Raw genomic sequence first — 12,081 nt, 5'->3', positions numbered from 1 at the left:
TTGGAGTGAAATTTGTTGGGCTTTATGGAACTGTTGTTTTTATTGCGATTCGGGACTTTTCCTGTTGAGGAGAAAACGATTTGTGGAGTGAGATCTGGCCAGCGATGGATGGAGTGGTCGGCCTTCCTATTCTTTTAGTAACCGTTTCCGGATAACTTCACTCAACGTCGTCAGAATGGCTCTAAACTCGGCACAAGAGACAAGTTCGTCACACATTTGAGGTAGGAAAACTTTATTTCAAATGAGATAGTTATTTACACAATTTTTTTACGATCGGTGATTTTCCCATACAATTCTCTATATACACAAGCTGTCGCATACACCACGTATTTTCAGCTTGGGGAGCCTGTGGTAGAGCACGAGAAGAATTCGTAAATCACGAGCCGCAGGCAAGTGATTTACGAATTCTTCGAATTCTTAAATAGACCGGTCATTATACATGTAAAAGAAGAGTTAAAAAGTCTGAAAGGCTAAAACTCCCATGCTGCATATTTATACCGCCACGTTCACATGCATTGCATTCTTGAACTAGAGAGTCTTTGATGTTATGTTCTCCTTAACCTGCGATCAGACGTACTTTTCTTTAGGCATGGTGCGAAAAGGTACATTTTGGTACCCTGCATGTCTAAAGAAAAGTACGCCTGGTCGCATGTTATTTCTCCGTGATCCAGTTCTCTCAAGATTATAAACTTAGTAAAGGCAGACCATTAAATACGAAAATTCCAGTTAAAGTTTACAGGTGTCTTTTTGTCCTCGATAAAGTTAGTAATGGCAGGCCATTAAATAAGAAAATCCCAGTTAAATTAAACAGGTGTCTTTTTTTAAGGCTTAAAACTTAGATCACATAGTGTTAATAGTTAACACAGTTTTGAAATCCAATGTAAAATGACAATTCATTTTTTGGTCATAGTAGCACTTTAAATTATTTGCCCTGAATGTGCAAAGAAAGTTTGAAAAATTGTGTATCCTTAGGTTTTATCCAATCCATTTGGAGACAAAAATTGGTGTGCAAAAAAATGTTCCATGAAAAATGATTTTTTCTCCTCTACTACAAATGTACATGTGTTATTAAGGGTACCTTCCATTATCTACTCCATTTAATGTGTTTGTTGCAAAGTGAGACTGGGTGCTCAGGTAACTGCATCAGGATGCAGCTATTACAACAGCTCTCATGACTGGTTAGGAAACAATGGGCACAAATAATATACAACAGAAACAATGAAGCCAAACCCAAAACACAACAGAGCTGTGTCCTAGATCTAGTGAAGCGAAATGTTGTACAGAGATGAATGGTCCTTAAGGTATATGTAAGAAGCCAGGGCTGATGGTGGCAACTTGAAGCCAGGAAGGTGTAACACATTCCAACAAGAATCACATTGCCTTACCCACAACCCAGCCCCAACCAAGGACCTATCACACCAAACTAATGGCCCAGTAGAAGAAACAAATAATTTTTTTTTAAAAGGTGAGAGGGGAGGGAGGGGATATGGTTTGAAAGCACACCATGAACAGAGCAAAGTGAATCTACAAGAACATATAAATCAGATGGAAGGAACTCCCATAACATAATTATCTTTTGCATTCAGATGTTGACCCTCAGCATCCTTAGGGCCCATTCGATTGACCCTATTCCGGAATAGGAATACATGGAATAGAAGTTAGAAACCCTTCGTTTTAAAATGCTATTTTAAAGGTATCTTTATTACCCTTGTTGCTTCAAAATGCAAGACATACCGTTTTTAACTACAACTCCATGTATTCTTATTCCAGAATAGGGTCAATCGAATGCATCCTTAGATTCAAATATGTTTTATACTTCTTCTCTTTAAGTGCTGGACGGATAAAGCCACTGTACATGGTAGGCTTCCAGTTGGTAAAATGCAGATCTTTGGCTAACTTGTTCAAAGTTTGATAATAATTATGCGTTAATCTTTGGTCGAACATTGATAGATAATTAATGTTATGTCACCTAGTTACAACAGAAAGTTGTTTTTCTTGCTTGATTCAAATTCCAACTATTGCAGATAATATTTAAAAATAACTATCATTACATTGTGTTAATAAAAGTAAAGATCATACTAACACAAGTCCCTCAATGACTGGACAAAACATAGGGCTGTAACTTAAAATACATACCTTGAACTCATTTAGTATTGAGATATTATATAATATCATGGTATAATTAAAGTTACCTTTTAAAAAAAAATGAGTTGGATTTGCTTTGAGAGAGACAAAGGCTATAGTGGCATTAAAGGCCTGTTACTGCTTTTTGTCACAGCAACCTAATGCAATTTTCATTATCATGATAAAGTTCCATCTAAAAATTGCATAATATTACATTAAACCAATGTCACAAGGGTTTCAAATGTGATGCAAATTTGCTGCAACAAAAATTGTATTTCGGGTGTAAAAGTGACCTGTAAATTGCCTATTGAATGGCCCCATTAAGCCATTGACTCCTAGAGTGGGCCATATAGATTTTACTCTAACGCCAGATGATTTTACTCATCAGTGGGGACAGTCCAGGGCGGTTGTGGTGTCAATGAGTTGAGGGCATTTTGACTGCTACTTTGCAGCAAAAATAACACTCTCCTTAAATATCAGATCTACACTTAAATTCCCTTTCGCTCATGCATTCTTGGTACATGTACAGCCCTGCCTTGAGAATGAATGCCTTATGCAAATACATAATTATACACCTGACTTAATCACTTACTTACAATCCTTTGACTCCCAGGAGGGATCGGTACGTAAATTCTGCTCAAAATTTCAATGAAATATCAGTCAGACAGGTTGAGAATGAAGAATAACTTTTTTCAACCTAATTAAGAGGTGTGATCTTGATATAACACCAAATTCTCATGACTACCTGACAAAGAAATATATGGTACTTGTTGGGAGAATGAACAGTTTGGTCATGGAAATGAAGGGGCTAAACACAGAGATCAGGCAACAGCTGCAAATAAATCACCATGCACATTCACCAGAAGCTACGATCTTCTTGTGAGGCTCCAAAGATGAATATCTGGACTATGGTACACTGGATCTTGCTGGTCCTCTGGGATTTCTTCCACTGTAAAGTGTTCTTTCACAAGCTGTAAATAGCGACAAAATTAATGTTAAAATGCTAGGTATGTTACAGTAGCAGCGTAAATTAAATCTTTATTTAAAGATTTGGCTGTGTTAGTACATGCATACAGGCTCATTCGAATCAATACATTGTAGTCCAAGAAATCAGCACTGAATATTTAATTATTTTATAGTGCATTTTGCAATGAGCTATCTTAAAAAAAAACCCAATACACATAAAATACAATCATATTTAATGTCATCTGTGCCATTTTTGATTCAGGCTTGTTGCACACAGGCTCAGTTGCCACCCAATGCAATATAATTGACCATCATATTGTAAATTATACCAGTAGTTGATGGCACTATAATACAGTAGCTTAGCTTTATTAACACTTTCTTATAACTTAGCTTCTTAAGACTGAACTGTTGTGGAATGATAGCAAAAAATTGAGAAAGAGAAACTCAGTTTTCAGTTCAAAGTTTAAATCCAGTTGTAACTTATGCTACATCCCTAGGTATTTAAAGCCACTTATTAAATCAATATACTGTACACTCAATATGTACCTGATGAAATGTTTTCTCCACCAAAGGTTTATTTCCTGTTGTCCTCTCTTCGTAACTTATGAGTACAGTGGTGTGAAAATCACTCAGATCACAAAGCGTTGTCACAAGTGGAACTAAGGACTAAAGGACAAATTATTAGAAAATTCATTAATAATTCATGATGGTGTGAGCTGAACATCAACAAAAATGCAGCGTTCAGCTTGCGTTGTCCACTGTAAATTCTCAGTTACTACCCTGCTAGTCAATGTATCTGCATGGTACCATTCTTCAACTAACACTAGTTATAATAACCCATTACATTGCACATTTTTATTTCATTAATAATCAGGGCCCGGTTGTTCAAAAGCCAATTGATCAATGCCACTGCCAAATTAAAAACTAACCGAGGAGTTTATTTCTCTACTCCCAAATGCTGTTCAACACTGATATTCGGCAAAACTTTACTTAAGAAGAAGTCAATCTTGCAAAACACAAATAAGCAAAAGAAACTTTCACCAAAAAGTTGAAAAAATGAAACAAAAGTTTACGCTAATTCTGGATTAAGTTAATCGGCTTTCGAACAGCCGCGCCCAGGAGATCATGATGCAGGGTTCATAACTGCCATACAGTAAATTTAAACGTTTCTGAGACCATCTATACTGAGGACAGCTTCCATGCCATCACTCTGTGCATCTCAGCCAATCAATCAAGGCTGAAAATAACCGGCAGGTCTAAAGAATCACTCAATCAAGTGGAAAACCTCCTACCAGATGTTTCCCCCATTGCCATGCAAATCCAAATGGCTGATAGTATGTAAATTACCCATTCAACTTCCCTGCTTAAATTGTAATTATTGTATCTACAGTTGGTATCCCTTATACATGTAATTAACAACATCACAACAGTGCTAGCAGATGTATGCTGCCAATTTCACGTTATTTTTATTTTGTTTGTCTTTTAAAGCTGCGGCAGTCTTCACCATAGAGCAGCTTCTCCAATGAAATTTGCACTCTTTAGTCCTACTTAAGGTGACATTTTATGTCTTTTACATGAATTTCGTGAAGCCTAAGGCATACATTTATCCAAAAGCTTACATCTGGCACGTGAGAGGCACAGTGGCCTTGTGGTTAGTGTGCTCAACTCCGGATCGAGTAGTCCGGGTTCAGGTACTGGCCGGGGACGTTGTGTTCTTGGGCAAGACACTTTACTCTAGACTCACGGTGCCTCTCTCCTTCCTGGTGTATAAATGGGCACCGCCGAATGTAATGCTGGGGGTAACCCTGCGATGGACTAGCATCCAATTTAAGGGGGAGTAGAAATACTCCTAGTCAGTTCATGCTACTGACAGTAACCGGAGATAAGCGCCAGCCTGATGGGCCTTCTAAGCTCGTAGCAGACTCTTCTACATCTGGCACACCATGGAGGCAAGGGCTAGAACTTCAATACAACGCTTGCTGAAAGGACAGAGAGGCAACAGTGGAAAGGAGGACAAGCCAAAAGGAATGATACCATCCATGTCTGTACATTAAACTACCAGTAGTCACTGTTTCAGAGCCCAATGTTATCAGAGTGCAAGACAATAGCCTCTTTATAAGACTGATAGATGCCCCAACAAACCTTCATACATTACTTTAACACTCAAATTGTCATCTTGGCCTGCCTGTGCCCTTAATAAACCACAGAAGAATACCACCACTCCTACCTGTATCAACTATCTTGTTTTAAAAAGTGTGCAAACCCTATCCTTGAGAAACATGCAACCTCCCATTTTGAGATTATCTTTTATGGTGGAAGAGAGGGGTTTGCGGGGATTGTCTTCTCACCTCTTCATAATAAATACAATCGGCAACCAAGAGGAGGTCAGGCGAGGGTTGAAAGGCAGTCACATCTTGGCCCCTAAAATTAATGGATAATACCATCCAATCTGTGGCACACAGCTGCTATTAATTTTGCCTTTCCTTCTTGTCACACAAATAAAAAAAATTATTGTATACCAAGCTGAGTTACCATATGAGTATAGATTAAGATATATATTAAATTAAATTTTATTCACAGAATCCCCTTCCTTGAGAAAGCATGGAAAGAGCTTTTTGTTTTAGGCACTGCAAAGAGCACTTCAAAGCAGTAGGGCTAAAAGATGTGACAAGGCAAATGAGCCAATCTTTGAAGACAAGCAAGCCAATGTTTCAAGTCATCATTCTGCCATAATGCATTGCCTATAGTCATTTAACGCCCTGTAGGTTGGCAATGAAGCAAAAAAACAGAGGCACGCCGACAGCCCTACAAACCTGTCCTCCTCTGCAGTCCCTGTGTTTTTGTATTTTGCAATTCTGTATATTAATTAATTAAACATAAAATGGAAATCCACCCAATAAACAGTCTTGCTTTTTAACACCACAGGGATTCACCATTAAGAAGTAAAATACAGTCTGTGGTATGATTTTAGAGTAAAATCTATCAGCGTCTTTCTCAGAAGGGAAAGGGGAATTCTTGTTGTGTAAGCTTACGATGATAACAAGCCCTTTTGTGGCGCGAGCAAGAAAGAGGGGGACTTTCTCTTTCACCCTGCAAAGATAGAGCTGCTATTAAACCGTTTTCTTTCCTAACAGAAAATGTCAAACTTAAACTATAAACTTTGTATTAAGTTACTATTACATCAATGTTGATTGAAGCTCTTTTTTTAACAATACATATAAACTAAGAGGTCTAATGCTCACAGAGCACTTTCATTTGTACCAAGCTACACATAGAATTTCTCTCAGTTTCATCTAGCAAACTCTTACACCTCAGTTGTGTTCCGCAAACTTCTACATGTAGCTTGTTTTGGAACTCTACATGTACATCAAACACTTTTAAAAGTACGAACCAAGGGTTCGTTCCTTTGGGATGATCCAAAAAAGGATCACTGATCCAAGATCACTTGGATCATGGTATATCAAACACTTATGTCCAGGTTTGACCCTAATTAGATGCACGCCCAATTTTGATGTCAACACAAAGTGTCCCTTTAAGTCTAAGCATTTGCTACCTATTTTCAACAATAAGGTAAGGGTAAAGGTTAGCGTTACTTTTAGCTTTGGGTAAATGCAGCAGTTAATCTTCACTTAAAGAGCAGCATTTGGGGGACACTTTGTAACATAAATTGTCTGTATTCTGAGACACAAGTGATGTTGAAGTTGGCTAGAAGAGCAAGGGGACACTTCGTGACGCTTATTGAAATCCACGTGCATCTAATTAGGGTCAAACCTGGACATATCTCATATCAAAGGAACCGAAGAATCCTTTCCCAGCATGGATTTATCGGTTCCTTTGATATACTGTACCATGATCCACATGATCTTGCATCAATGATCCTTTTTCGGATCATCCCAAAGGAACGCACTGTTCTTACCATTTCAAGGAAGCTGTAGTGAAACTACCCATAATCATGTGTTGATTGACACCTCTGTTTAACTCAATCAAAGGCACTACCCCTGGCAAGTCAGTACAGCAGACATGTGCTCTAAACAAGAATAGATTGTAGATACTGTCGTCAGCCAAACTCTTTCTCTGCAAGGTACATGTACTCTATAATCTCTTATCTTCCCTTTTACTGCTACCTCTAAAGGTCGATAATATTTCTTGAGATGGTCCAATTTTTTCTTACAGGAGGTAGTGTGGCCCAGCGGTTAGGATGCTTGCCTTGAGATCTGGAGTTATCGGGTTCAAGACTTGTTCTGACCACTTGTCAAATTTTGTCAATTTTTGCTCTAATGCACTGAAATGCACTTTTTAGCTCCCCCAAATTTTTTTCCCCCCTGGGAGGCTCCTAGACCCCCCCACTGGAACAAAAGAATCCTATGTTTTGATGGCCAATAAATCTCTGATTGGCATATTAATAACAACAGCTGACGTGCCTAAACATCAATTTAGGCTTTAAGTTAGCATTAATTAAGGGTTTAGGTTGTTTACCCTGGTCTACAATCTGTAATAATGCAGCTGAATAATGTTTTTTATGCCGACTGGTATTTAAACCATTATAAAACGTTTATAAATAACATTAAAAAAGCTGCAGCAAATAATCCCACTACCCCAGTACCCCAGTATTACAATCTGTAATAATGCAGCTGAATAATGTTTTTTACACTGACTGGTATTTAAACCATAATAAAACGTTTATAAATAACATTAAAAATGGTTGCTGTGAAATGTTTTACGAACCCACAAGCTGCAGCAAATAATCCCACTACCCCAGTACCAGCTCCTAACTCGATGACACATTTGTTTGCCAGACCTTCCTTGGTGCTTAAGTGCATTTTCTGTAAATATTTTGCTAACACGAGTGCAGCATCCCAAACAACGCAGCTTTCGTCTCCCACTTCTGCTTGTTTAATTCTTAGTGTTCCGTGTTCGCACTCGATTTCTCTTTCAAACGTCTGGTCAGTCAAATTTCCAAGTCTGTCCGCCATCTTGGATAAAACTTCAACCCAGTCTCAGCACTTCATACCCGGTCAGAACTTCGTTCCCAGGGTCTCTCTTCTCTGCCTCCATCAACGACAATGGACCCTGGGAACGAGGTTGACCCGGTCACCGAAATTAACCACTAAAATTTTTTTCCCAGTTTTCTCGCTTCAAGAAGTACGTCTTCGAAACAGTCCATTTTTTAATCTCTAAACGCTATAGAATTTTATGAGTGAAAAAAGCCACCAAAAACGAATAGGGTTTGTTTTCAGATGAAGGGAGGGTGCCCGGATGACAGAGTTACCCGGTTAGGAGGGTTAAAAACACCTTTGCATGAAACTCACCTAAGCGGGATGGCTAATGGCCTATCTTTTGACTGGCCACGAAAAACAGCAAACAAGATTGCGGACAAAAGAAACGTTTTGGTGGCAAGTTTCATTTTTGTATCTCTCATTACGCTGGAGGCCGATTTTCAGTGTCTAGGGAAACTATTTTGCACTTTGTCATTCTGTTCAGTAGATGTTCCTGGTGGTAATTTCGCCCTCACCTCGGTTAGCTGGGACAACTCGGCACGAACCGAAAGAATTAATGAAACCACGGGAAAATAATTTTAAAAATGGTCGACATCCAAGGCAAACTTGCAGAAGCTAGAAAAATAAGGAAGACAAGTCGCACGATCTCCATCTTTAAATTTTTCAGTTGAATTTCTTATGTTTGCACTCGATTAGAATATGGAACATTATTATAGGTTGGGAATGTTGGAAACTCAGCATAACGTACCACCAATGTCGGCTAATGTCATCCTTTGTTGGCGATGTTGGACACTCGGCTAAACGTGCAACCAATGCTGGTCAACATCATAATAGGTTGGCGATGTTGGCTACTCCGCTTACCGCCAAACAATGTTGGCCAATAGAGCCGTTGGTTAGCAATGTTGGAATCAGGGCTTAACATACCTTACAATGTTTGGCTCACGTTGGCTCAACCTAATCTTCAATAAGATCTCCTTACGGTCCAAAATTCTTGCCAACTGTCGGAACGTTTTGTAGGCACTCATAATGTTCCATAATCTAATTTATTCATTCATTTATTCACATTAATTTATTTATTCACTCATCTAAGATATTTGTGAGAGCAAACTACGCAATTTGAGCGATTAGCGAGCAATTGAAAGTTAAAAACGCTCAAAATTCCTGTCATTATTTGTCAACATTCAACTTGACCTGACCTGTGTCTATCAAAGTAGACGAGGGAACTAAGACAGAGATTCAGGAACACGCAATTTTGACAAAAAGGAAACAGATTTATTTCGGAGTCCACATCACAAATATGCAAACTACCCTAAAACCTCCCCCCCCCCCCCAAAAAAAGAGAAAAAAATAATTCGGCGTAAGCGAAGAGGAGAAGTTCAGTAATGGACCTCTTTGGCTTGTACGTTCTGTTTTCCCATTTCAGACCACGTGATGTTCCCAATTTTCCTATTGTTTTTTCACAAGTTCTGCACACATATGCACGTGTGTAAGAAGACATTTGAAAGAAACTTTTCCCTGGAGTAACATAACGTGGTCTGAAATGAGAAAACAAAACGTACAAGCTAAAGAGGTTCATTAAAATGGATCTCCAAATTAGGGAAATAATTGGGTATTTCCTCGCATGTGAAAATAAGTGATACTGGATTACATGAAGCGACTCTTTATTAGACTCGGTTCCACCTGACTGTAAAATTCGGTTTTAATGGTTTCTTTTACGCTTTAAACGCTGGCTTTTTCTCAACTTACAACCAGTTATGGTATGCTAGAGGGCCTAAACTGGTACGCGAGAAAACGCACTGTAGGTAATTTCTTAACGAAACTTCTTGCTGTCAAACAAAAATTATTTACACAAAATTTTAAGCCTTAAAAACGAGAAGATTACGTGACAAGCTACACGAATTACAAGTCACGAAAGCACTGTAAGAATAATCTTTCCCTTCGTTCGTTTAAGCATAGCCACTGCACTTTCATGAGCTACTCCCACCAGGCTTTCTCCATTCACTGCTATGATCTGATCGCCTCGCTTTAGCCGGCCGTCTCGGGCCGCAGCGCCGGTTGGGAAGACAGTTTTGACGTAGATAGGCAGGTCACCGTGAGGACTCCCATGACCACCCACGATACTAAAGCCCAGGCCTTCGGGGCCGCGTTCTAGCTCGATAAATTTTGCTTCCAGAGGTCTGCAAAAAACCCAGAAACGAGCATCAAAACAACGAAAACTGCAAAACGCACACTTTGCATGTAATGCACCGATCTTTTCAAAATAACTGGTCTTTTCGAGCCAGAAGATTTGTCTTAAATCCCCATCCAAAAGCGAAGGGGAAGGCCCTGGGAACGAGGCATTTTCCTGACCGGGGTGGGGGATGGTTATTAATTGAAAAAAACTAAATATAAGATGTTACGAAGGCTTTCCAATTTCATATGGAAAGAATAAAATGGATTTATCCATCTCCAACCGATCCAGGAGGCAAGTGAAAGTATCAACTGAGTTGATAAGCTAAATTGATCACCGTAAAGAAATTTGAAAGGTGTCTTTCGAGCGTTTCCAAACTCTGACCAAAGGCTAACGCCCGAAACGTCAGCTTTAAAATTTCTAATCTTTACTGTAGTCAATTTAACATATCAACCCAGTTCATAAACTCATCTCTGTCATCCAGGAGGCCGAGGCAGCGTGACTCAGGGATTGGAACGCTGGATACTCCAGGTTCCGAACTTCGAAATTTTTCTTCCTCGCCGTCTCAGACTTTCCCATTATCTACCAGGGTTTCCCAGTGCAAATAAAATGACAAACCGGCTTGTGCTAAAACAAGAACCCCGCAAGGAACATCCCAGAAAATACGGGGTTAATGAAGACCACTCACGTTTCTTCTCCTTCCTCGTCTGACTGAACAAGTTCGTCGGTTTCCTGCTCCGAATTTGCAGGAGGACGACTTAGTGATGGAGACTCTTCTGGACTGGGTCCTACTTCCGGTTGCTCTAAGTCTAAAATTAATTGGAACGAAATGGCAATGAAAATAACACCGAAATTAACGTAAATATATTGAATTTGTGCTGAAACCTCCAATCAATGTTTCACCCTAGCAAAATCAACCTTACACACTTGACAAAAGCTAGGGCTACAACATTGCAAAACGTTTCCTTCGAACTCATTTTAGAGCATTTTCAGAGAGACACCATATTGAGCGTCTTTGTACAAGCAAAGACGAGATCTCAGTATAACAAATGAAGCGGTCTTTCGCCGCGTAACCTACCAAGCGGAATATTGACTGCAATGTTCTCCATACTGCTAAAGGACCCGTTTCCAGGAAGTATGTTGGGGAGACTGCTCATTGACGACGGTCGCGAACTGGTACCTTGCTTCAGACGAGCGATTTCAAAAGTAACACGACCGCTGGTTCGCTGAAAAAAAAAAACGTTCGTCAGAAAGGAAGACGCCTCTGACCGAAGCAACGTGAAACTCCGAAAGCGACAAGAACTGAACAGCCTTTCGAGCTCACTCCTTTCCGTTTCGTCATGTGGGGGGTAGGGGTGTGTGTTTTAGGCTGGGGTGAAATCGGGTATAGGGTAATGCTCAAGTTTTGTAAAGTAATGCAGTGTAATATTTTGTTTCAAAATGAGGGCAGTAGGTCTAATTAACATAAACATCAAAGAATGTGTAGGTGGTTGCCATTTTTGAAAGTGGTATATGTTTCTGTGAAGAGTCATTGTTCTATTACCTTTAATACGCCGGCGGCAATTTCCTGAGTCGCATTCCTCAAATCCTCTCCATTGACCGAGAGAATCTGATCACCAGGCTGAAGGCGGCCATCGGCCTCTGCTACACCCCCTTTAACCACGTCAGAGACGAATACTCCTTTATCGTTTCTGTAGGAGGGGAGGAATTTGCACATAAGTTGAAAACACTATTCGCTTCATTACCACACACCCGTAAATTTCTAATCAATCTACAAAGAAACTACCAGCATTTATTGAAAGTGAATTGCATAATTTGCTCTCT

The 12,081-nt window shown here is 39.5% G+C and overlaps 2 protein-coding genes across 3 annotated transcripts in view; both read right to left on the bottom strand.

Annotated features, from left to right (window-relative positions):
- Window positions 1-215: 215 nt before the first annotated feature.
- LOC138024536 (protein N-lysine methyltransferase METTL21D-like) lies at window positions 216-8,092 on the bottom strand. Its single transcript, XM_068871757.1, has 5 exons — window positions 7,816-8,092; window positions 7,007-7,117; window positions 5,439-5,511; window positions 3,637-3,756; window positions 216-3,095 (listed from the first exon to the last, which is right to left on the bottom strand). Exons 1-5 carry the CDS (start codon window positions 8,061-8,063, stop codon window positions 2,991-2,993), a joined length of 657 nt encoding a protein of 218 aa, XP_068727858.1. The 5' UTR covers window positions 8,064-8,092; the 3' UTR covers window positions 216-2,990.
- A 1,639-nt stretch (window positions 8,093-9,731) lies between these two features.
- The window catches only part of LOC138023847 (multiple PDZ domain protein-like), a 45,447-nt gene continuing 43,097 nt past the window's right edge, over window positions 9,732-12,081 (bottom strand). For both annotated transcript variants that reach the window (XM_068870931.1, XM_068870930.1), the window contains 4 exons: window positions 11,801-11,948; window positions 11,336-11,483; window positions 10,946-11,066; window positions 9,732-10,264 (listed from right to left, as the gene is read on the bottom strand). In XM_068870931.1, the coding sequence (XP_068727032.1) occupies window positions 9,994-10,264; window positions 10,946-11,066; window positions 11,336-11,483; window positions 11,801-11,948 (688 nt within the window). In that variant the 3' untranslated portion in view covers window positions 9,732-9,993. The remainder of the gene's footprint in view (window positions 10,265-10,945; window positions 11,067-11,335; window positions 11,484-11,800; window positions 11,949-12,081) is intronic.

Source organism: Montipora capricornis, chromosome 11, assembly GCF_036669925.1.
Source record: "Montipora capricornis isolate CH-2021 chromosome 11, ASM3666992v2, whole genome shotgun sequence".
Taxonomy (NCBI): domain Eukaryota; kingdom Metazoa; phylum Cnidaria; class Anthozoa; order Scleractinia; family Acroporidae; genus Montipora; species Montipora capricornis.
Note: the sequence above shows the minus strand (reverse complement) of the source record. Positions and strands in the feature narration are given on the sequence as shown.

Bases quoted from the DNA above. Each gene is read 5' to 3' on its own strand.
- LOC138024536 (XM_068871757.1), bottom strand. From the start codon at position 8,063: ATGGCGGACAGACTTGGAAATTTGACTGACCAGACGTTTGAAAGAGAA. The intron at 5,512-7,006 runs GTAAGAACAGTG...CATTAATTTTAG, and splicing joins ACTACAGCTTCCTTGAAATG to GGGCCAAGATGTGACTGCCT. The intron at 3,757-5,438 runs GTGAGAAGACAA...TTTGTCCTTTAG, and splicing joins ATTGTATTTATTATGAAGAG to TCCTTAGTTCCACTTGTGAC.